General features: G+C 42.4%; 2 protein-coding genes across 11 annotated transcripts; one reads left to right on the forward strand and one right to left on the reverse strand.

Annotated features, from left to right (window-relative positions):
• Positions 1-94: 94 nt before the first annotated feature.
• On the forward strand, positions 95-9,348 carry LOC131737185 (prolyl endopeptidase-like). Of its 10 annotated transcripts, none has more exons than XR_009328771.1 (8): positions 95-507; positions 892-1,007; positions 1,105-1,323; positions 1,769-1,894; positions 2,685-2,901; positions 4,427-4,534; positions 7,890-8,109; positions 8,937-9,075. XR_009328771.1 is itself a non-coding variant. In XM_059024715.1 (6 exons), the coding sequence occupies exons 4-6, from the start codon at positions 2,701-2,703 to the stop codon at positions 8,976-8,978; spliced, it is 450 nt and encodes a 149-aa protein (XP_058880698.1). In that variant the 5' UTR covers positions 95-507; positions 1,105-1,323; positions 1,769-1,894; positions 2,685-2,700; the 3' UTR covers positions 8,979-9,075. The 10 variants fall into 10 exon arrangements, 3 of the variants coding, with proteins under 3 accessions (XP_058880698.1, XP_058880699.1, XP_058880700.1); XR_009328772.1 differs by having other exon boundaries at positions 7,903-8,109; XR_009328770.1 differs by having other exon boundaries at positions 4,427-4,529.
• Positions 9,136-25,031, reverse strand: slc3a1 (solute carrier family 3 member 1). Its single transcript, XM_059024713.1, has 10 exons — positions 24,278-25,031; positions 23,164-23,343; positions 22,578-22,735; positions 21,277-21,402; positions 13,484-13,603; positions 12,316-12,440; positions 11,598-11,799; positions 11,135-11,317; positions 10,240-10,362; positions 9,136-9,710 (listed from the first exon to the last, which is right to left on the reverse strand). The coding sequence occupies exons 1-10, from the start codon at positions 24,717-24,719 to the stop codon at positions 9,273-9,275; spliced, it is 2,097 nt and encodes a 698-aa protein (XP_058880696.1). The 5' UTR covers positions 24,720-25,031; the 3' UTR covers positions 9,136-9,272.
• Between the last annotated feature and the right edge of the window lie 141 nt (positions 25,032-25,172).

Consider the following 25,172-nt stretch of genomic DNA (forward strand, 5'->3'; position numbering starts at 1 on the left):
ATCAGGGGAAAGCGATAGATCACAGATGTGGTCGATCTCCAGGATTGGGCAGAATTAGGTTCTACTCTGGTGGTGATTAGTTCACCCTCGCTACGCCATCAGAAAGCGCTCCAGGATTGTTTGGGGAACCATGAGCAGCACAGGAATATCACGTAGAAAGTGTCCTGGGGGCATCAAATGATTCTTAAGGTTAGGTATTGGGTTTGAGGTTAGGTTTTAGGGCTGGGGTTGCTAAGGTTAGTGTTGGGGTTGGGTTAGGGAAGTGAAAGGTGGGAGTGCTTGTTAAATGCCCCCGGGACACTTTCCAGGGGATAATCCTTTACGCTGCGGATGCATGAAGCAATTAGCAGCATGTTTTATGAAAACTGAAAACTGAAAAACCCGTCCCGCTACAAGCAAAGCAAGTGTACATTTTATACAGACACTACTGTTGCGATGTCTCTCTTAACTACTCTGAGTTCCGCTTTGAGAATTGACACTTGCCACCAGGCGAGGCACCACACTAAGGTAACTGCAGCTGTTTGCAAGGCAAGAAAATCGCAAATTCACAAAGGAAACTTATATCCAAAATATAGAGCATCTGGCATTCCAAGACCATGCGTGGCACCAAAGCACTTTAGTTAGGTCAGAAATGTAATTATTAATTATCCCTATGACAACAATCTGGCATCTTTACAAATAACGTATAGGATTTAGAAGGAAAAAAAAAAAGATTTCAGGATGTTCAAAATTATTATTGTTGTTGTTGTTGTTGTTAGTAGTCGTAGTAGTAGTAGCATCAGTTATTAGAACTGGTATTATTAGCTACTAGATGTAGTATCTTATCAAGTGTGTATTTGCACGAATGTGGTTTTCCAAAAGACTCCTTCCTTCCTGACACCCATTCTGTAGCTCATGATGACACACTGACAGCACCCCATTGCACTCGGTGGAGAGCCAGTCAAGGAGTCAGCCCTACTGGAGAGCAAGGCTTCATCAGGGTCACACACAATATCCCTGAAACACAGGTGCTTTTACTTTTTTTGTGTTTTTCTGCAATGCAATGGGAGTCTTTTTTCCATCACTGTGGCTTCTCCTCACCAGACCGTGTCCTATCCCTTGCAGTCCCAGGTCAGGGAGAGCCCCAGGTCCTGCTATTCCTGGGAGACGTGGCCTGGCCGGACCGCGTGCAGGCCTCGTTTCAGTGTGAGAGCCTCTCCCCACAGGAGAAGCACTTGGCAGCCACAGTGAGGAGCAGCCGGTCCGAGGAGGCTGGCTGTGCTGTGGCGAGGCTGGGGAGCACTCCTGCTGTGACTCACATTCAGACTCCAGTGTTCAGCTTTGGTAAGGATGCTCAGTGTTGGAGTTCAGGTCAAACCCTAATTACGATACATATTGCAGAAGACCCATGCATGGGGCAGGTGGGGTGGATTTATTTTAGTAAGTCTAGGGTTCTGTAACTTTGCAGTGGAAATTGTGTTGAAAGGGGGTGATTATTGTCCAAAACAGTTTTCCAGGGGTCAAGCAAGAAAGATTTATTTATTTTTTTTAATTTTAAGACAGCTCATGCTGATGATGAGCCAAAAAATACACATTTTCTATACGTCTTTAAAGCGTTTCAAACGTTTTACCACTCGCACACTCACCTATAACTGGCTCGGTGTGCTGTATCTCATTGTGCCAGGAAAAGTGAATATGACACAAACCAATTACTTTGTCAAGAGAAAATACATCAGAACGTCTGTGCAACTGGTAGTACTGTGTTTTTAATTATCTTCTGTTTCTACAGAGTGGGTCACAGACAACATTTTATTTTACACAAGCCAGAAGAACCTCTGGAGCCTTCAGGTTTACTCTTTAGTCTTTGGAGAGGAGCAGCCGCAGATAACCCTAGCGTGTGAAGAGCAGGAGCGAGGTAAAGCCCTGCATTGAACCCCAGCTGAGTCCTAACAGACCCTAGTGTGTGGAGCAGGAGCGAGGTAAAGCCCTGCATTGAACCCCAGCTGAGTCCTAACAGACCCTAGTGTGTGAGAGCAGGACCGAGGTAAAGCCCTGCATTGAACCCCAGCTGAGTCCTAACAGACCCTAGTGTGTGAGAGCAGGACCGAGGTAAAGCCCTGCACTGAACCCCAGCTGTCCTAACAGACCCTAGTGTGTGAGAGCAGGACCGAGGTAAAGTCCTGCATTGAACCCCAGTTAAGTCCTAACAGACTCTGAATGTTCAGGCAGTGTGGGAATGAAGGGCTTGTCTGCTTTTTAGTGCTGTTGAATTGAGCTTGGTCTATGTGGTTAGGGCTGGACAAGCTTCCCTGCCTTGATCCCATTCCTGCTTTGAGATGCTGAATTGTGTCAGTTAAACCATCAAGACTATGCAGGAATCTGAGCAGACATGTTGTGAATGTGCCCAGCACAGGTTAAGATGCATTGTTTTCTCCCACCATGTTTGCATGGATCTTTTCCAGCAGACGATCACTTAAAGAGACCTATAGCTGTTTGGTTAACTCCAGGCACTGCAGATTTAGATGAAGTAAAAGGAGCTGTCACCCAATTATTGGTAACATATCTCGGAGAGGTACTTCTGTACAATAGATGGAATGAGATGAGTCGGTGCATGATTGCCTGGGTGTTAATTACTGCGCCTCTCTTGTAATGACGTCATGTGCATCACATTCACTTGCTGATTGTTTTCCGCTGTGCGCTTGTAGGTTCTTTGTGGAGGTGATGAGCTCCAAGGACAAGAGGTTCCTCGCCATTAACTGCAACAGCAAGAGCTGCTCGGAGATGCACCTGGTTGAGTGTAGGAGCTCTCTCCTCCCCCCTGTGCTGGTACAGCCTCGCACTGCAGGGCTGATCTATCATGTAGAGCACAGCGAGGGCCAGCTGTACATCCTCACCAACGCAGGGCCAGCCCATGAGTACCAGGTGAGCAGCCCTCCCTAGACTCCATGCATGTGTCTTAGTGTGCACCCCACCCTCTTGAAAGAGAGCACAGCGCTAACAGGGCGTCCCTGTGACAAGATAGACGATGGTCAGGAAGGTACGAATACTGGACTCACACAAACAAATTGTATATTTCAGCACAACATTTATAAGAACAGTCTTCAGGCTCTTTTGAAAGGGAAGACACAGCTTTCATTGGTGCAGGATAACCACGCATACTGTACAGTACCAGCACTGGAGCAGGTTATCATACATACTGCTCCTACAGCGTACACCCTCTGATTAGGCTTTCTATAGCCTTTTGTATTTGGGTTTGGATGTCCTCTCTCCTCCTGTGAGCTGATGAGAATCCCCGTTGTCCCCAGTGCTGAAGCACTGGCAGTTGCTGAATAGACAGGCTGTGAACACCAGACTTATTGACATGGAGCTGTTTGAAAAGCAATGCGTGGTGGCCATGAGGGGCCGCACACAACTGTATCTAGACATCATCCCCCTTGATGAGCCGGCACAGGTCTCCACTGTCAAGGTAGGGTTCTGCAGACCCTGCCACAGAGCACTGAGCAGCACTGACTGGGATATGTGCTATACCTTGTGAAAGACAGTTTCACATGAAGGCTCCAATGAGATAGAGTAATGCCCTGTTCCCATTTATACAGGCAGAGAGATTGTAGCTTCTGAATTACCACTGCTTTGCCTAGTTTTCATTGCTCTTGCAGTTTAAACAACATAAATAAAGTCTGCTTGGTGGGGTAATCTTTTTAGTGTCAACCTATGTATATTTCCTCAAACAAACTATTATTATTATATTACAAAACAGGATTTAAAATTTCAATTGATCTTTAATTACATCTGCCAGTGATGGACAGGGGTGATATTTAACCTACCTAGGGTCTTGTTCCAAGGATCACTCTATGTCTTTGAACACCAAATTTAGCAATACAGTTATTTGCCACAATTTTATATTATGTAAGTAACAGAAACTTGCACATACTATAATATAATATCTGGGCTGTATAGATGAGATTACTGAGTCTGTTTTATGCAAGCGATGCAGGTGTTTCCTTGTACATGTCTGTAACACTCTAGTTGTAGCTATGAGAAGTGTGGTCTTTCCCTTTCCCACTCTCAGTCTGCCTGCTGTGCTGTGCTGTGCTGTCAATCGGAGCCTTTGTGACATTTTTCATGTTGATACTGTACAGGATTTGGAATCTTAATGAAAGAGAATGGCAGAGACATTCCGCTAGTCACTGCTACCTATCACTAAATCAAAACCAGTTCCCATATCAAAAGCTATACGTTGAATTATCAACCTGTGGGGATGTTGCAAATATAACCAGAAAGTTCAGCCATTAAAAAAAAAAAAAATGAATTTTTTTATTTTCCCTGAAGGTTTGGAATTATGAATAAAAAGATTTTTGTCTCCCAGTATATTGCGGTGGAGCAGATTGCATGTGTATCAATCAGTAACACATCTCAAGTTTACTGGTCAATTATTTCTGCTCAACAGCTCTGATGATCTACAGTGTAAACACCAGTCACCCTTCCTCTGTGATTAGGAAATGCTTTCCTTCATAAGTAAAGCATGGGATTTTGGATGTGAGCTTGATCGAGTAAGGTACCGTTTATTATAAGGGTTTAGATAAGAAATATTTGACAATGTGTTATCATTTATCTGTTTACACATCTGCAATGTCAGCTTAGATACAGTGCACTACACCCAACATTACCATGCAGGAGCTTAGATACAGTGCAGTACACCCAACAATACCATGCAGGAGCTTAGATACAGTGCAGTACACCCAACATTACCATGCAGGAGCTTAGATACAGTGCAGTACACCCAACATTACCATGCAGGAGCTTAGATACAGTGCAGTACACCCAACATTACCATGCAGGAGCTTAGATACAGTGCAGTACACCCAAGATTACCATGCAGGGGCTTAGATACAGTGCAGTACACCCAACATTACCATGCAGGAGTTTAGATACAGTGCAGTACACCCAACATTACCATGCAGGAGCTTAGATACAGTGCAGTACACCCAAGATTACCATGCAGGGGCTTAGATACAGTGCAGTACACCCAACATTACCATGCAGGAGCTTAGATACAGTGCAGTACACCCAACATTACCATGCAGGATGCTGTCCTTGAAACTGAACAGGATTTTATTTTGGTTATTTATTTTTCATTATTTATAAACTAGATAAGGTCGATGGCACTAGGCCCATGTTATCAACAATACAGATTCACAGTGTGCACGTCATCACAATTAACAATGTGTCAGATTAAGATGAAACATTAAAAATACATGATGTAACCTTACAAGTACAGTCTGTACCCAGCTGACAGAACATTTCTCGTTTCCTATTGTAAAACCTTTAGCAGCCTTTAGAAGAATTGGAAAAGCATTCTTGATTATTTGTATCAGATAAAAAGGATAAGCACAGAAATTGAGATGTTTTGTTCCTCTCTTTCTCTTCCTCTATACAACCTGCATGTGCTGAGCATGTCCACAGAGAGATTCCAGGGGGTGTTAAATAATCTCCATGTAGTCTAACAGGGCAAAGGAAATGTAACTCAGCCTCCCCTCTATTGTGGCAGAGAGCAGTGGTATGGTTTCATACACAAACAAAATTAAAAGGGGAGGAAGTCACCATTAATGAGAATTAAAACGTGATTTAACATCATCATGATTTTCGTAATAATTCTTACCTAATAACTGATACCTGAAAAGTTTGTAATGCTCCCTTACTAATTGGTTACTGTACCTTTAAGTTAGGTATCTAGTTATTTTGCACCAGCTACTGGGTTGTACTCTGGTATATCTCTGAGCTGAGAGGAGGGCTGAGAGCTGTACAGACGTACCCAGGATGTATCTGGAGTAGCGTGGGTTAAGTAATAGAAGCATCTGACTGTGTGACATGTATGCTATGGAATGGAGCTCTGGAGCGAGGCTATATATGGTCTGAAGCATCTGACTTCTAAAATAGCTGTGCTCTGTGCTTGTACCCACAATCCAGTCTGCACCTCTGTAAGAACATAAGAAAGTTTACAAACGCCATTCAGCCCATCTTGCTTGTTTGATTGTTAGTAGCTTATTGATCCCAGAATCTCATGAAGCAGCTTCTTGAAGGATCCCAGGGTGTCAGCTTCAACAACATTACTGGGGAGTTGGTTCCAGACCCTCACAATTCTCTGTGTAAAAAAGTGCCTCCTATTTTCTGTTCTGAATGCCCCTTTATCTAATCTCCATTTGTGACCCCTGGTCCTTGTTTCCTTTTTCAGGTCAAAAAAGTCCCCTTGGTCAACATTGTCTATACCTTTTAGGATTTTGAATGCTTGAATCAGATCACAGCGTAGTCTTCTTTGTTCAAGACTGAATAGATTCAGTTATTTTAGCCTGTCTGCATACGGCATGCCTTTTAAACCCGGGATAATTCTGGTTGCTCTTCTTTGCTCTTTTTCTAGAGCAGCAATATCCTTTTTGTAGCGAGGTAACCAGAACTGAACACAGTATTCTAGGTGAGGTCTTGCTGATGCATTGTAACATTACTTCCCTTGATTTAAATTCAACACTTCTCACTATATATCCGAGCATCTTGTTGGCCTTTTTTTTATAGCTTCCCCACATTGTCTAGATGAAGACATTTCTGAGTCAACATTTTATTATTATTATTAGTTTATTTAGCAGACGCCTTTATCCAAGGCGACTTACAGAGACTAGGGTGTGTGAACTATGCATCAGCTGCAGAGTCACTTACAACTACGTCTCACCCGAAAGACGGAGCACAAGGAGGTTAAGTGACTTGCTCAGGGTCACACAATGAGTCAGTGGCTGAGGTGTGATTTGAACTGGGGACCTCCTGGTTACAAGCCCTTTACTTTAACCACTGGACCACACAGCCTCCTTCAACATAAACTCATTTTTCATAGATTCCTTCTTCAATTTCAGTATCTCCCATATGATATTTATAATGCACATTTTTATTGCCTGCGTGCAGTACTTTACACTTTTCTCTATTAAATGTCATTTGCCATGTGTCTGCCCAGTTCTGAATGCTGTCTAGATCATTATGGATGACCTTTGCTGCTGCAACAGTGTTTGCCACTCCTCCTATTTTTGTGTTGTCTGCAAATTTAACGAGTTTGCTTACTATACCAGAATCTAAGTCGTTAATGTAGATTAGGAATAGCAGAGGACCTAATACTGATCCATGTGGTACTCCACTGGTTACCTCGCTCCATTTTGAGGTTTCTCCTCTAATCAGTACTTTCTGTTTTCTACATGTTAACCACTCCCTAATCCATGTGCATGCATTTCCTTGAATCCCTACTGCGTTCAGTTTGAGAATTAATCTTTTATGCAGGACTTTGTCAAAAGCTTTCTGGAAATCTAAATAAACCATGTCGTATGCTTTGCAATTATCCATTGTCGATGTTGCATCCTTAAAAAAATCAAGCAGGTTAATTAGACACGATCTCCCTTTCCTAAAACCATGCTGACTGTCTCCCAGGATATTGTTACCATATAGGTAATTTTCCATTTTGGATCTTATTATAGTTTCCATAAGTTTACATATAATAGAAGTCAGGCTTATTGGTCTGTAGTTACCTGGTTCGGTTTTGTCTCCCTTTTTGTGGGTCGGTATTACGTTTGCAAATCTCCAGTCTGTTGGTACAACCCCTGTGTCAAGAGACTGTTGTATGATCTTGGTTAGCGGTTTGTAAACAACTTCTTTAATTTTTTCGAGTACTATTGGGAGGAACTCATCCGACCCAGGGGATTTGTTTATTTTAAGAGCTCCTAGTCCCTTTAACACATACTTCTGCCTCAGTATGGCCTGGATTAACATCATTCCAGCATGCCCAGCGTTATAGGGTGCACTTGGGTATAATCTGGTAACCAGTTGATTTCACACACATTGTCATGAAGACCCTCTGTATGTGTGTGCACTGTTTCTAGTCTCTCTTCTCAGCTGCCACAGTGGGCTTGTGCTCTAGAACCTGGGTTGAACTCACAGCTCAGCAGCAACACCTTCCACTTCCTGCTGTCCTCTCCTGCCCAGCCTCCGAGAGCTTTGTTCTATTCACTGTGTGAAAATCACCTCTACCAGCAACAAGAGGAGCAGGCAATGGCATGCAGAACTGATTACCAGATGTCACGCATAGAGGCCCAAAGCATGGTATTCTATTCATTTGCATTGATATCTCCAAACATGCTTCTGTAAAGTCAGTTTGGTGTTCTGGTTTTAGAAACTTTAAAATGCTCAATCAGATCAAAACTAAGATGAAGGAACTAGCCAGTATGTTAAGACTCCCATTGCATAGCATTTTTATCCATTCCTGGTTTTACTATTTAATAGAGTTTAATAGAACACACCTGAACTTGTTACCAATACATTGCGGCTAATCAAGCTCATAGTAAAACCTGGAATGGGTGAAACTGCTATTCAATAGGAGTCTTAGTTTCTTGCTGTTTTACCTTGTTTTAGGAAGTGGCTGTTCATTTCAAAATGTCCCAACTGGAATCAAAAGGGCTTTTCAAACAACCTTGAGAGATTCATTACATCTACTGTAATAGCAAGAGTTGCAAATACTGTATTGGTTAAACGCACTATATGAACAGAATAGCTGCAGGAGGTCACTTTACCATCCAAATCTGCCAAATTTATGACATTTTTTATAAAAGGGGCCGTTGGGTTATTTCATTTTTTTTCAACCAAAACTTCGAAATACTCAAACGAATAAAGTGAAATTCATAAGAAACTTATCAGTGTATTGATGAAGGCGCTGGCCGGAAATGTTAGTCTACTTAGGGTTATCTACATTTTATTAAGATGTGACCATTACTCTTAATGCTTACTTTGTTATATATTCCTAACTTTAAAAGATTTGGAAAAACCCCTTTGTTGGGTAAGCACACTTCGGTGTAGATACCCTGACTTCAAGGGCAGGGTTGTACCTCTTAGGCTCATGATTTATCTAGCATTTGTTTTTCTTTATTTGTTAGAACGTCACAGTTTGCGCTCCTGTACAAAGAACTCGGGATTGATGTGAAGCACCCTAAAAGGAAGAGGTGACAGATTTGTACTTCAGTGAAACCCGGTGGCTGAGGAGGTTTACTTAGGGGATATTCTGAACAAATTGCCCCAGCACAGGCACTGAAGACAGAACTGGCAGCAATAGCAGAAGACAGATGGAAAAAAAAATGATGCAAAAATCAGCTTTATTTTTATAACATTCGCAATTTAAGGTTGTAGATATTTTTTTGTGTCTTGTTTTTTTTTTTTTTTTTAACAGGTATGTTTCCAATAAAAAAACAATCACCCTGTGGCAATTAAAAGCCTCAGCAGTTCTTGTAGAGGATCCCCAGCGCACTGAAGTAACAGGCTTTCTCTGAGACGAAGCAGTTCTCTCTGAAACGGCTCACCTCGTGGATGGGCTCCCTCGTGTGGTACTCCAGCACCAGCCCCTCTCCTGTCTCTGTCTTGATGGCAGCCAGGCTCATTGTCTTCATGCTGCCAGACAGAGTGCTGACCCGCACGCTGGCCTCCCTGGGCAGCTCCGGGACCACGCCGGTCAGGTCCGTGATGCTGCCGTTGCCCAGGTTGAGCACTATCAGGAAGGCTGTGCTGAGGCCGTCCAGCTCCCTGACGTAAGCGAAGATGTCCGCGTCGCTCCACACCAAACACACCCAGCCTCGGTGCAGGGGCAGCTCGCTCTCACGCAGGGCAGTCAGAGTGCGGTACAGAGTCAGCGGGGAGCTGCTGTCATTTCTCTGCATCTAAGGAGGAGGAGTGGAGTATAGAGAGGGCTTTACATAGATAATATAGAGTACTGCACTGGTGTTTAAATACCATAGATTGAGGACTGGTTAGCGCTATGACAACAGGGCAGAAGAGCACAGCACACAAGACATGTTACCAAGGGGCTGTTCGGATAACCAATTCATTGCTTGTTTTAAAAAAAAAAACATAATTAAAATGATTTACCAAAAACAATACTTTTAATGGTAACCCAGTTTTTTTGATCACAGAAAGACATGATTTAAATTTCTTATGTTGCTGTGTATTTTCAGTTAGGTTTTGGTTTGATCTCTCTTGTGCTTCAAAGCACTCCCTTGCAGGTAAGTGCACGTGGCTATGTTGGTGAATAAGCGCACCTTTGAATGTAGGAACATGGGCGTATATTCAGGTTAATACGGTGAGTATCAAAGTTCAAAGTGGGCTCTTCTCTTTGGGAATCTGCTGTTATCAAGAATGCCTCGGTGATCCTCTGTGATGTGTGAGCTCACAGCTGGTTGGTTCACTCACCATCACGTTGCAAGTCTGGTACTCTGGGTGCACTGGGAGCCAGGTCTTGTTTGCTTCACTGAACCCAGCATTGGGGCTGCTGTCCCACTGCATGGGGGACCTGAAGGGATCTCGGTTCTCACTCTTCCAGGGCGGGAGAACAGAAGTCAACATGAGAAAGTGAATGTGTTTACAATATCTATATATTAAGTACACTAAGCTATATGCAATTAAAATGAAAGGCCTGCTCCATTGCTGGTGGTTTTAATTAATGTAATCTGCAGGGCTCAGTTCAAAGCTATTCATGGAGTCCTGCAGCAGTGTAGGGGTTTAACATCTGTGTGGGAAATCTGGAGGAACAGGACTTAATCCAGGATTTATTTACAACTGATGCCAAGAGAGCGATAGAGAGCTTTGATAATGGGGCTGTATAGCCTATGACCCTTGTCTGAACTACGTTTGAACAAAGCTCCTCTGAGTTGAATATATTTCTACTGTAATGTGACTAGGGTACAGGCATTTACAGTCTGTCGTGTTCATATCGCACACATTTAGATAATTGTGTACTGTCCACCTCAAACCGAGAATACATAACTAAAAAAAAAAACACCCAATACTGCTAAATTTAGAAACTTGCTGGAATTAATTCAATGACAAACATTCTGATTTGAAGTCATTGTCACTGAATTTATTAAGTTTCTTTTAGTATTTCCAAAAAAGAATACAACTGGAGGCTCCCTCGATAACATGTTTATTATGTTCCTTTTCATTCTGAATGTTTGGGTAAAAAAAAAAAAAAAAAAAATCACCTGACTAGTGTTCGCTAATTTGATCATGTGTTAGGAACAATGGAACATGCTTTGAACTGGGCCCCCCAGTTGGATAGAGGAATCAGACCTGTCTACCGGACACTCACTGGGTCAAACTTTCCGAATGGGTCCTGTATCTGATCCTCAGACACGGCGATGTTCTCCATGCCGATCTCCTCTCCGTAGTAAGAGGTGGGCGTGCCCGGCAGTGTCAGCAGCAGCATGTTGATCACATTGACGTACTTTCGGCTCACGGCCGACGCAATCCGAGGGTTGTCATGGTTCCCAACCTGGACCAACAAAGAGCATCATTACCTTACCTGCTGAGCAATCCCATTCCTTATGCAGGCCCAGATTGGAAAGAGGCACATAGTATAGTAAAGCATGATATGCGGAACTACACTTGGTAAAAAGCCATGCTTTCAGTTAGTGAGGTGCAGTTCCATATACAGTAGCACAGGAGTTCAATGAATAATAAGTGTCTTGTTTTACTTATATAAATCACCCTCTGAATAGTGTATAGACCAAAGAGGACACTACAGCATACAGGACAAAAACAACAAGACTCACCACCCAGTTTGGCCAGTACCCTTTAGGCATGTTACTCATCCATAACTTCACAAGGTCATAGCAAGCCCTTCCAGAGAGACTCTCCGGGAGATCAAGCAGGTAGAAGTTAAAAGGGAAATTAGCTTCTTGAACAAAAGAGGTGCCGTAATACATCATCGTCCTGCCAATCTTTTCATAGTCGTAGGATTCGGTCACCATGAACCTTACAAAAGACACACACACACACACAGCACGATAAGCAGGACCAGCCAGGGCTATTCCACGGCAAAGGCAAATACGCAGTTGCACAACACAACACTTGCAAATGCGTCCCGTATCTCAATTAATAATATGCATTTGCATTAAATTTAAATAGACCATGCATTGTATTTCTTTCAAAATAAGTGGTCAAAGTGACAACAGCTCAGTAATAATGGATCCGTTTGGAGAACAGGCCTGTTTTAGTGGAATGGAAATAAGATTTCTATTGCATAGTAGTTTCACCTATTACAGGTTGTGTGTGATTATTAAACTCCTAGGAAAACCAGGAATGGTCAAACTGCTTTGCAATGGGTGTCTTATTTCCATCCCTGTTTCAGTAAAAAAAAAAAAGAAAAGCTGCTTAAAGCACATATATAAATAAACAGCCGTTAAGAAGTGAGGCTTAATGCTTGTGAACGGAGCCAACTGAAACTTTGCCAAAGTTCAGCTGACGATGGTGTAACACTGACAGCAGTACCTGTATCTCCCTGGCTCCGTGCTGTACTCATCCATGACCTGGCGCCAGCCCTGCAGTATAACGTGCAAGCCCACCTGGGAGTCTGTGTAGTCATGATACAGCTCTGAATGGGACGTGATGTTTTCCTGAGAGAGAGGAGCACACAGTCACTGCAACGTTCTACTGCCAGCTCAAATCACCACCTTTCCTGCTGGGTACTTGAGATCGCTGAATACACTGGAGACCTATATTCCACTCCACCTGCTGGATTCATTACAGCGAGAACTAAGAAGCTCAAATCCTGCAAAATATGTTCAAGAATCTCAGTGTTAACAGAGCTGCAGTGGCACTGGAAATATATTAAAACGATTAGTTTGAGCAGGTGAACTTGGCAATGAAAAACTGCTTTTAATAAGTCCTTATGCAACAGGGACGTTTGTGGCAGTTTGTAGCTACAGTAACTGCAGCTAAGACATTCCTGAAATGCTGGACTGTACGGAAACATATTTAGTAGATTCTTGTATTACTTTTCATACTTATCCAGCAGTAATTTAAGAATTGCATGCTTATGCTAATTTACTTTGCAGCATATCTTACTTGTGTCGCCTGAGTAAGGTGTGCTAAGCTGTTTTGAAATGGCCAGTTTCTCTTGGATTCTTTACTGCAGTAATTAATGTGTCTACTGGTAAGTTTCCATGGCCACCAGTAGACACATTTCAGATGACCTGTTTAAATCTGGGGATGCAAGTGGCAACCATGTAAATGGTCTCTGACGTCTGGGAAGCCAGGAGACATCGGCGTACGGTCATTTCCAAACAGCCCAAAGCATCTGGCAGTACAAACGTATCAATAAAACTCATTATCCCAGAACTGGGTTCTCCAACTTACCCAGAGCCATCGCAAACATCATAAAAGGAAAGATGACATTGTAATAAGACCTCACCGCTCACTCTTTCTAAGCAGAGTTCAGTGCAGGGGGGCTCACCGGGTTTTGCTCTGGATTGACCTCACCGCTCACTCTTTCTAAGCAGAGTTCAGTGCAGGGGGGCTCACCGGGTTTTGCTCTGGATTGACCTCACCGCTCACTCTTTCTAAGCAGAGTTCAGTGCAGGGGGGCTCACCGGGTTTTGCTCTGGATTGACCTCACCGCTCACTCTTTCTAAGCAGAGTTCAGTGCAGGGGGACTCACCGGGTTTTGCTCTGGATTGACCTGAGGCTCGTCTCTCAGGTGCTCTGCTTCCAGAATGAACTTCACTGCATCCATCCGGAGTCCGTCCACACCCTTCTCCAGCCAAAACCTGATCACATCCTGGACAGCACACAAAAAGACACAATAAGAATTTGTGAACAGAGACACCTGCTACTCGTGTTAACCTGGTACTGCATCAGGACAAAGAATAACTTCAGCAGTGTCTTCTGGGTCAAAGCATGTTACTGGCTGAAAGCATGTCAGTCAATAGCGGATGTAGCTGGCTGGTTAATGACAGGAAAGAAGGTATTGAAGGGGTGGGGACAATTTCTCCCTCCAGGTGACCAAGAAAGTGCAACACAAACTGAAAGCATGGCTTGCAAACAGAGATTTTTATAACCATGTAGTGCTATATATCATGTTCAAAATGAAGATATAGGTTCACTGCCCTCTTTATTCTCTGCTCTCTGACCTCAGTTAGGTTTTACCAGTGCGTGCAAAATCAGATTTGGTTTTCTTAGATGTGTTTACATTTTCTTGTTGACTAAGTTTTTTTGAGAATTGGTGTCAGCTAGGTGTTGAAGACAGGACACCATGTTGAGTTTGTGAGACAGGACACCATGTTGAGTTTGTGAGACAAACACTTTTAATCTTGATTGTGACATCACAAAAGTGCAGTGTGACTTTTTTTTAGCATGGACCACAAATATACAGTAGCTACTCTCCATGTAAAATTATATATATATATATATAGATATACCCTTCAAAAAAAGAAACACATAGCAGATATTTTTTCTTCAATCTCTTAAAAATTGTGACAGGTTCACCACTGCAATCTCTACAACATCTACAACAGAATTTCCAACCAGACTGTCAGAAACTACCTGTGGGAGGCAGGTATCCCAGCAAGGCCAGTTAGAGGAGTGATTCTTACGCTGCAACATCGTCGACTACTTCAGTGGTGTCATAATCACAGAGTATGGTCCATACAAAGATGGAGAAACGTGGTGTTCAGTGATGAATCCAGAGTTCTGCTTCGACGTGCAGATGGAAGAGCCCGGGTATCCAGGCGATGTCATGAACGTTTTGGGGCCAGCTGTGTCCGACAGGTTGACAGATCTGGTGGTGGGAGTGTCACGGTGTGGGCGGCAATCTCAGACAGTGGCAGAACCAACCTTGTTCATGTTCAAGGCAACCTGACAACTGAGTGCTACTGTCATGAGATCATACGGCCTCATGTGATCCCATTCATGAACCATTGTAACGTCATTTTCCAGCATGACAATGCACGACCGCACACAGCCCGGACCACCACAGCTTTCCTCACTCAAAACAATGTTCAAGTGCTTCCCTGGCTGTCTCGATCAACAGATCTGAACCCCATTGAGCATTTGTGGGAAGAGCTTGATCGACGTGTGCGACGACGTCACCCAGAGCCACTGACGTTACAAGGACTTTTCCAGGCACTGATTCGATCGATGGGCAGGAGATGTCAGGCCGTCATCAATGCCAATGGCTGGCATACCCGTAACTGATTTCTGTTAACCTTGACCTTTGTTTGACCGTTGAAAGTGACTTTAATGAATGTCTTAATGATTACTGTACAGGTTAAGGTTCTTTGGAACTGTCTATTTTACTATGCAAACTGCCAAACTAATGCTACAAAAAATACATTCAAAACACCTATGCATTTCTTTTTTTGAAGAGTGTATATATATATATATATATATATACTCAAGTTCCGGAGTTTGAGCTCATTGCTGCTGAGTTTTTATATTGATAACACTTTATATCCTTGCCTTATCTGATTGCTACAATCCTGCCAGTCTTGTTACCATATTCCTGGTATAAGGCGGCACAGTAAGCACATGCTGTCAATGATTATCTGCAAGTCTTCTGTTAATGTTTTTCAAGTCAAAGCATTTGCTGACTTGGACGAAAGCAGTGGAATGTGTTTGTTTGTTTAAGGCAGGGGTTGAACTGCAATCAGATTTCTGTGTCCTGATGAATCTCTTTTTCAGCTTTTCTAACCTACTGATTAAATACAATGCTACCGCAGATCACTGTTACGTTTGCCTTTATGTGTGAGTCTGTTGTGTTGTTTTTCTAGCGTGTCTGGAGTTGCTTCACTGATGAAACGCTATCTCATGGTGAATGATCAAAGTAACAAACAGAAATGTATCCCGTAGTACATTTCCAGACCCTACACTCCCTCAACAAACAACCTCAGTTCTGCACATGACTCCACACAGAGGCATTTAGCAAGTTTAGAGACTGTGAAACATAGCTGGAAAACTTGCTAGTAATATAAATCCTAAAATGGGACCAAAAATAAAATCACAATTCAATACAGTTTTTTCAATGATCTATACTCCACATTGCCAGGAATATGAACCTTTTTTGTTTAGTTTGTAGTCTTCGGTAAGGTCCTTTGTGCCTGAGCTTTTAATGTCATTTTAATGTCACTCTATGAAAGGCTCAGTGAAGCTTGTGTGCAGATTGCTATGAACCTCACGCTTGCTACAGCTTGCATTTCGGATACAAATGTAATGCAAAACTTTGTGAGCTTGCTGTTCAGAACAAGGAGGTCAGGATAACACTATAAAGAACAGTACAGGATAACACTGTACAGAACAGGAGAGCAGGATAACACTGTACAGAACAGTACAGGATAACACTGTACAGAACAGGAGTGCAGGATAACACTGTACAGAACAGTACAGGATAACACTATAAAGAACAGTACAGGATAACACTGTACAGAACAGTACAGGATAACACTGTACAGAACAGGAGAGCAGGATAACACTGTACAGAACAGTACAGGATAACACTGTACAGAACAGGAGAGCAGGATAACACTGTACAGAACAGTGCAGGATAACACTGTACAGAACAGGAGAGCAGGATAACACTGTACAGAACAGTACAGGATAACACTGTACAGAACAGGAGAGCAGGATAACACTGTACAGAACAGTGCAGGATAACACTGTACAGAACAGGAGTGCAGGATAACACTGTACAGAACAGGAGAGCAGGAAAACACTGTACAGAACAGGAGTGCAGGATAACACTGTACAGAACAGTACAGGATAACACTGTACAGAACAGTGCAGGATAACACTGTACAGAACAGGAGTGCAGGATAACACTGTATAGAACAGGAGTTCAGGATAACACTGTACAGAACAGTACAGGATAACACTGTACAGAACAGTGCAGGATAACACTGTACAGAACAGTACAGGATAACACTGTACAGAACAGTGCAGGATAACACTGTACAGAACAGTGCAGGATAACACTGTACAGAACAGTACAGGATAATACTGTACAGAACAGGAGTTCAGGATAACACTGTACAGAACAGTACAGGATAACACTGTATAGAACAGTGCAGGATAACACTGTACAGAACAGTGCAGGATAACACTGTACAGAACAGTACAGGATAACACTGTACAGAACAAGAGTTCAGGATAACACTGTATAGAACAGGAGTTCAGGATAACACTGTACAGAACAGTACAGGATAACACTGTACAGAACAGTGCAGGATAACACTGTACAGAACAGTACAGGATAACACTGTACAGAACAGTACAGGATGACACTGTACAGAACAGTACAGGATAATACTGTACAGAACAGGAGTTCAGGATAACACTGTACAGAACAGTACAGGATAACACTGTATAGAACAGTGCAGGATAACACTGTACAGAACAGTGCAGGATAACACTGTACAGAACAGTGCAGGATAACACTGTACAGAACAGGAGTGCAGGATAACACTGTATAGAACAGGAGTTCAGGATAACACTGTACAGAACAGTACAGGATAACACTGTACAGAACAGTGCAGGATAACACTGTACAGAACAGTACAGGATAACACTGTACAGAACAGTACAGGATGACACTGTACAGAACAGTGCAGGATAACACTGTACAGAACAGTACAGGATAATACTGTACAGAACAGGAGTTCAGGATAACACTGTACAGAACAGTACAGGATAACACTGTATAGAACAGTGCAGGATAACACTGTACAGAACAGTGCAGGATAACACTGTACAGAACAGTACAGGATAACACTGTACAGAACAAGAGTTCAGGATAACACTGTATAGAACAGGAGTTCAGGATAACACTGTACAGAACAGTACAGGATAACACTGTATAGAACAGTGCAGGATAACACTGTACAGAACAGTGCAGGATAACACTGTACAGAACAGTGCAGGATAACACTGTACAGAACAGTGCAGGATAACACTGTACAGAACAGTACAGGATAACACTGTACAGAACAGGAGTGCAGGATAACACTGTATAGAACAGGAGTTCAGGATAACACTGTACAGAACAGTACAGGATAACACTGTATAGAACAGGAGTGCAGGATAACACTGTATAGAACAGGAGTTCAGGATAACACTGTACAGAACAGTACAGGATAACACTGTACAGAACAGGAGTGCAGGATAACACTGTATAGAACAGGAGTTCAGGATAACACTGTACAGAACAGTACAGGATAACACTGTACAGAACAGGAGTGCAGGATAACACTGTATAGAACAGGAGTTCAGGATAACACTGTACAGAACAGTACAGGATAACACTGTACAGAACAGTGCAGGATAACACTGTACAGAACAGTGCAGGATAACACTGTACAGAACAGTACAGGATAACACTGTACAGAACAAGAGTTCAGGATAACACTGTATAGAACAGGAGTTCAGGATAACACTGTACAGAACAGTACAGGATAACACTGTATAGAACAGTGCAGGATAACACTGTACAGAACAGTGCAGGATAACACTGTATAGAACAGTGCAGGATAACACTGTACAGAACAGTGCAGGATAACACTGTACAGAACAGTGCAGGATAACACTGTACAGAACAGTGCAGGATAACACTGTACAGAACAGTACAGGATGACACTGTACAGAACAGTGCAGGATAACACTGTACAGAACAGAACAGGATAACACTGTACAGAACAGGAGTTCAGGATAACACTGTACAGAACAGGAGTTCAGGATAACACTGTATAGAACAGTGCAGGATAACACTGTACAGAACAGTACAGGATAACACTGTACAGAACAGTGCAGGATAACACTGTACAGAACAGTGCAGGATAACACTGTACAGAACAGTACAGGATAACACTGTACAGAACAGTACAGGATGACACTGTACAGAACAGTGCAGGATAACACTGTACAGAACAGTACAGGATAATACTGTACAGAACAGGAGTTCAGGATAACACTGTACAGAACAGTACAGGATAACACTGTATAGAACAGTGCAGGATAACACTGTACAGAACAGTACAGGATAACACTGTACAGAACAAGAGTTCAGGATAACACTGTATAGAACAGGAGTTCAGGATAACACTGTACAGAACAGTACAGGATAACACTGTATAGAACAGTGCAGGATAACACTGTACAGAACAGTGCAGGATAACACTGTACAGAACAGTACAGGATAACACTGTACAGAACAGTACAGGATAACACTGTACAGAACAGGAGTTCAGGATAACACTGTACAGAACAGGAGTTCAGGATAACACTGTACAGAACAGTGCAGGATAACACTGTACAGAACAGGAGTTCAGGATAACACTGTACAGAACAGGAGTTCAGGATAACACTGTACAGAACAGGAGTTCAGGATAACACTGTACAGAACAGGAGTGCAGGATAACACTGTACAGAACAGTACAGGATAACACTGTACAGAACAGGAGTTCAGGATAACACTGTACAGAACAGGAGTTCAGGATAACACTGTACAGAACAGTGCAGGATAACACTGTACAGAACAGGAGTTCAGGATAACACTGTACAGAACAGGAGTTCAGGATAACACTGTACAGAACAGGAGTTCAGGATAACACTGTACAGAACAGGAGTTCAGGATAACACTGTACAGAACAGGAGTTCAGGATAACACTGTACAGAACAGGAGTTCAGGATAACACTGTACAGAACAGGAGTTCAGGATAACACTGTACAGAACAGTACAGGATAACACTGTACAGAACAGGAGTTCAGGATAACACTGTACAGAACAGGAGTTCAGGATAACACTGTACAGAACAGGAGTTCAGGATAACACTGTACAGAACAGTGCAGGATAACACTGTACAGAACAGGAGTTCAGGATAACACTGTACAGAACAGTACAGGATAACACTGTACAGAACAGGAGTTCAGGATAACACTGTACAGAACAGGAGTTCAGGATAACACTGTACAGAACAGTACAGGATAACACTGTACAGAACAGTGCAGGATAACACTGTACAGAACAGGAGTTCAGGATAACACTGTACAGAACAGTACAGGATAACACTGTACAGAACAGTGCAGGATAACACTGTACAGAACAGTACAGGATAACACTGTACAGAACAGTACAGGATGACACTGTACAGAACAGTGCAGGATAACACTGTACAGAACAGTACAGGATAACACTGTACAGAACAGTACAGGATGACACTGTACAGAACAGTGCAGGATAACACTGTACAGAACAGGAGTTCAGGATAACACTGTACAGAACAGTACAGGATAACACTGTACAGAACAGTGCAGGATAACACTGTACAGAACAGTACAGGATGACACTGTACAGAACAGTGCAGGATAACACTGTACAGAACAGTACAGGATAACACTGTACAGAACAGTACAGGATGACACTGTACAGAACAGTGCAGGATAACACTGTACAGAACAGGAGTTCAGGATAACACTGTACAGAACAGTACAGGATAACACTGTACAGAACAGTGCAGGATAACACTGTACAGAACAGTACAGGATAACACTGTACAGAACAGTGCAGGATAACACTGTACAGAACAGGAGTGCAGGATAACACTGTACAGAACAGGAGTTCAGGATAACACTGTACAGAACAGGAGTTCAGGATAACACTGTACAGAACAGGAGTTCAGGATAACACTGTACAGAACAGGAGTTCAGGATGCCTCACAGGTTTCAAGTGTGTTGGAATTGGAAAGCAGCCACTATTGTCACTTTGTTACTGTGAATCCCAGCAATTAGCTTATTTCTTAATGCATCTTAACAAATCAACATGTGTGCATTGTAGAGATCAGACTAGAATGCAGTCTTACCATTGCATTTTTCCTTGATTTGTACATTACTCTTCAAACTCTTCAAGCATTCTGCTGGCCTTTTGAGTCATTAGCAGTCACATCTCCGCTGGAACCTATTAGCAGCAGCTACACTTACACTTCTGCTGAGAGTGTGGCTCTCATGACAAAGAATTCTAAATGTTTAAACCACAACAGAAGCTGCACAAACAGATTACTGGCGTTATCAGCTTTTTGCCTTTTTTAAATTTCAATTTAATGATTTATAATGGTTTCTAAGTCTTCGATGGCTGCCTCTAATCAAGCTGAGAGCGCACTTTCTCTTGCACTATATGTATGACAGACCTGCTTCGCTCCCAGGCCTGACGCAGCAAAGTATGAGTGAGAAATACACTCTCAACTTGATATACATTCTCCTGTCTGTATCTGTGCTGCAGTATGATGGGTAAGGTATTTGGCAAACAGATCCAAGATTGAGACATGGACATTCGATCTGCGAATGCCGAAAGCTCAGAGACTCTGAGCTCATAGTTACCCAAGACTGACTGTCCAGGGAACTGTGGAATGGAACTGCGGTGTGCCTTTGAAGCTTCTAGATGGGCTGGAAATGTGCGGGATCTCTACTTACAGTCATCTCTTTGAGCACGTCGGCATTGCGGAAGTTGAGATCCGGCTGCTCCTTGAGAAACTGGTGTAGGTAGCACTGGCCTCGGACCACATCGAACTGCCAGGCTGAGTTTCCAAACACGCTCACCTGAGGACAGTCACAAGGCATTTATAACAGTCAATCCCATCCGCTATCACAGAAATCTGCAGAAGCAGCATGTGCTGACAAACACAATGATGTGCTCCTATAAAAAGGACGGAGGTCATAAAATCCATCACAGAAAGTTCTTATGGCTCTACAATCACATTCTGGAAAAATAAACTTTACAGTCGAACAAGCAGTTGCTTATAAACAAGACAATAATGGTTTAGTTTTCCTAGTGACTGAAGCTTGGTGAGCATTGCTGTCATCGTAGAGAAAAAGTGAACGACTAACACATTAAAGGGTTACTGAACATTTACATCAAAGACCTTCACTGTGCTTACCACTGCTACCTGCTGTGCTGTATGTATTACTGAATGTGCTGTTGTGTTTACATCAAATTACATCAAAGCACTGTGCTTACCACTGCTACCTGCTGTGCTGTATGTATTACTGTGACATCTTTTTCAACATGATCACAATTGTTTTAAATAATTTCTAACTTGTCATATTCAGCACCGTAGATTGTATATATTTTTCACTAGATCTCATTTTCAAATCTATCTTAATACTTTTTCAAACAGAATACTGTATTTATTTCCCTCACCACTATGGCCGTAGACAACACACTCGCCTCATTTGTAGAAAAACTACAATATGAACATTCACGGAGTATGTTCTGGTTATTCACATATCTTGGGTCATCATAAATCATAAGGGAAAGAAAGCCACATAAAATTCAGGAGATATTTAGGATGGACGCTAGACATGCCCATGAAACTGATTTTGTTTATATATGAATAAAAATATCAAAACCAATGTGATCACGAAGAAAAAGACACTGCAGGAACACATACAGCACAGGAGGCAACAACGATAAGTGTTTTGTTGTAAACACTATAGCCAGTTCAGCACCCCTTCATACGCATCGTTATCCTAATGTCCTAACAATAAGATTAATGTTGATGCTCTCTTTAACAGAAACAGATGTTCTTTTAAAACAGTGTCACAAATTAATGTATCAGGTGCAGCATGCACAGTGTAAAACAATCACTGCATCTTAAAGGGGAAGTGATGTAGACAGATTCTTTAGCAGGCGGTTATTCAATGCGTTGTGTGGCAGTCATTGTTGCACTGGAGAGCGTGTGTGTAAGAACACGCTGCGCTGGCAGGATATGTACCCAGTTGTTGGGAGGCTTGGTCACCGTGCCGTTCACACTCTCACAGTCTTTCCAGATGTAGTAATCCTTGTACTTCTCCGTCCCATTGCGGCTCCTCTGGAACCAGACATGCTTGTCACTGGTGTGGTTGGGAATGAAATCTATGATCAGCTTCAAGCCTTAAAGGACCCAGAGAGAGACAGAGAGAGACAGTGTGAGAATCGAAAGCAGCACAGCAGGATGCCAGGATTCAGTCATTAGGGGGTGTTAAACCAGTCCCAAAAGTACAACAACATTAAGAAGTTTCAAAGGGAGCTCTCTACCTTGGTACTACAGTACACTACTGTAAACTAATACAGTGAACACATCTTCATTGTGATCATATAAAGCACTTTATCCAATACAAAGGTGGGGTTTGTATTATCCGAACAGCAAAGGGAATGCAATTTGTGGTTGCAATATGTGGTTGATTTAATTTAAGCAGTGATTCTAATAAGTAGTGATTCAGTTAAGCAGCGATTCTGATAAGCAGCGATTCTGGTAAGAGGTTGTCACATGGCTGAGCGGGGTCATTACTTTGATGGAAGATCTCCTCCAGTGCTCTTACCTCTGTCATGTATGGATGACAGGAGGTTGTCAAAATCTTCCATGGTCCCAAATACGGGATCAATTTCTCTGAAATCTTCCACATCATATCCGAAATCCTTCATGGGCGACTTGTAGAAGGGACTGATCCATACGGCTTTCACGTTCAGGTACACAAAGTGATCCAGCCTGTTTTGGATACCTGAAAATATACAGTATAACACATTCCACACAGTTGTAATCAATGTATCTTTCAGAATAGGAATCGTTTCTCCAGTCAAAGTTTGAAACACCACAATAATAAAGTAAAAACATTGCTATTTATCTTTTTATCCAGAAAAGTACAGCAGCTAACTGATATCTTACAGAGAATTGTGAGGGTCTGGAACCAACTCCCCAGTAATGTTGTAGAAGCTAACATACTGGGATCCTTCAAGAAGCTGCTTGATGAGATTCTGGGATCAATAAGCTACTAACAACCAAACGAGCAAGATGGGCCGAATGGCCTCCTCTCGTTTGTAAACTTTCTTATGTTCTTCTTATGTTCTTACACTCAGCAACATCATATGTGGGGTTAAGAAGATATGGCTAAAATATACATTACTACAGAACAGAGCAAACTAACCTCTGATTTCTCTACTCAGGTAAAAGCATAACAAAGTATTGGAAAGCAAGAGTGTATATGAGGTATGATAAAAAAAAAAAGGTTAACAAAACACATGCACACATATGGTAAAGCACAGTAAATGCATTTTATGGGAAACTTTACAATAATAAAATAACGATTTTAAGAACAAGATATATACAGTGCATACATGTATAAACGTGTTTAAACATTCTGTATGCAGTATTCTAAAGGCAAAGCCTATGCACCTGAAGACTCAATGTAACAATGTTACACTGCACTGTACAGTGTATACATTATACAGTTAATACCATGCTTTTAAACTTCAGTAATCTAAACATACATTTAATAATAATAATAATAATAATAATAATAATAATAATAATAATAATAATAATAATAATAATAATAATTAGTGGTAGTAGTAGAAGTTCTAGTTGTAAACTAAAATATATACTAATTCAAGAACTGAAAACCATTATATATAACAAGCAGTCAATAATGTCCTCACCTTTAAGATCACCGACCCCGTCCTGGTCGGAGTCTTGGAATGACCGCGGGTATATCTGGTACACAGGGGAGGACTGCCACCAGCTCAGGCACTGGGGTGACAGCGCTATGATGGTGGCGGTGACAGCCAACAGCACCAGCGTGCAGAGCACGGTAAACCAGAACAGGATCTCCCGGGGCAGCCTGTAGCACGCCTGGGTGGAGTACTGCAGCAGGACCTCCTTCGGCATCCCGGCGTACGGCTTGATCTGGGTATAGTCGAGTTCGCTCAGCCCGTCTGCAGACTCGAATGCACTTAGCTGCACGCTGGCCGTTTCACCGTCTCCCTCGGCCGGTTTGCTCCCATCCTCGCCCTCTTGGTCAAAGCCTTTATTTTCGACAGCAAGGTCGGCGTGCATCTCGATATAGTTGCTGTTCTCTTCTTTAGACATTCTTCTCTTCATTAGAGCCAGTGCACTCGACCAACTTTTGCTTAAGCTTTGCTAGAGTATATCCCTGTGCCCCCACGCTGAGTAATGAGTAAGTGTTGTACAGAATGTGCCGTGGGACTTCACCCCCGCCGCTTTACTACTAGATCAGAGTACACTGATGCGCTTCTTCTCATCAGTAATCGTTAACATTTATAGGTAAAGTGATAGCGTGGCTTCTTAGGTAATGAATAAGCACGATAGTGAATGCAGTACCTCAGTCCTGTGTTGCAGGTGAGATAGGTACTCATTAGCTAAAACATACCCCCTTCACACAATCACTAACCAAGAGAATAATTATGTCTGCACGAAGTACCAAGACATGCAACACCGCCTCATACCAAGCAGGATTAATGTGTGTTAGCTTGTTCACTTTCAATTATTTCCTCTCAGTGTTGGGAACAACAAAGTGGTCAGCACACATCTCGC

Source organism: Acipenser ruthenus, chromosome 5, assembly GCF_902713425.1.
Source record: "Acipenser ruthenus chromosome 5, fAciRut3.2 maternal haplotype, whole genome shotgun sequence".
Lineage (NCBI taxonomy): Eukaryota > Metazoa > Chordata > Actinopteri > Acipenseriformes > Acipenseridae > Acipenser > Acipenser ruthenus.

What these genes read in the sequence shown, in the direction of transcription:
- LOC131737185 (XM_059024715.1), top strand. Translation starts at nt 2,701, where the DNA reads ATGAGCTCCAAGGACAAGAGGTTCCTCGCCATTAACTGCAACAGCAAG. An exon ending in GGCCAGCCCATGAGTACCAG is followed by an intron (nt 2,902 to 7,902) that starts GTGAGCAGCCCT and finishes CTCTCTTCTCAG; the next exon opens with CTGCCACAGTGGGCTTGTGC. An exon ending in GCATAGAGGCCCAAAGCATG is followed by an intron (nt 8,110 to 8,936) that starts GTATTCTATTCA and finishes TTTATTTGTTAG; the next exon opens with AACGTCACAGTTTGCGCTCC.
- slc3a1 (XM_059024713.1), bottom strand. Translation starts at nt 24,719, where the DNA reads ATGAAGAGAAGAATGTCTAAAGAAGAGAACAGCAACTATATCGAGATG. An exon ending in GTCATCCATACATGACAGAG is followed by an intron (nt 22,736 to 23,163) that starts GTAAGAGCACTG and finishes GGGTCCTTTAAG; the next exon opens with GCTTGAAGCTGATCATAGAT. An exon ending in CATTCGGAAAGTTTGACCCA is followed by an intron (nt 10,363 to 11,134) that starts GTGAGTGTCCGG and finishes CCGCCCTGGAAG; the next exon opens with AGTGAGAACCGAGATCCCTT.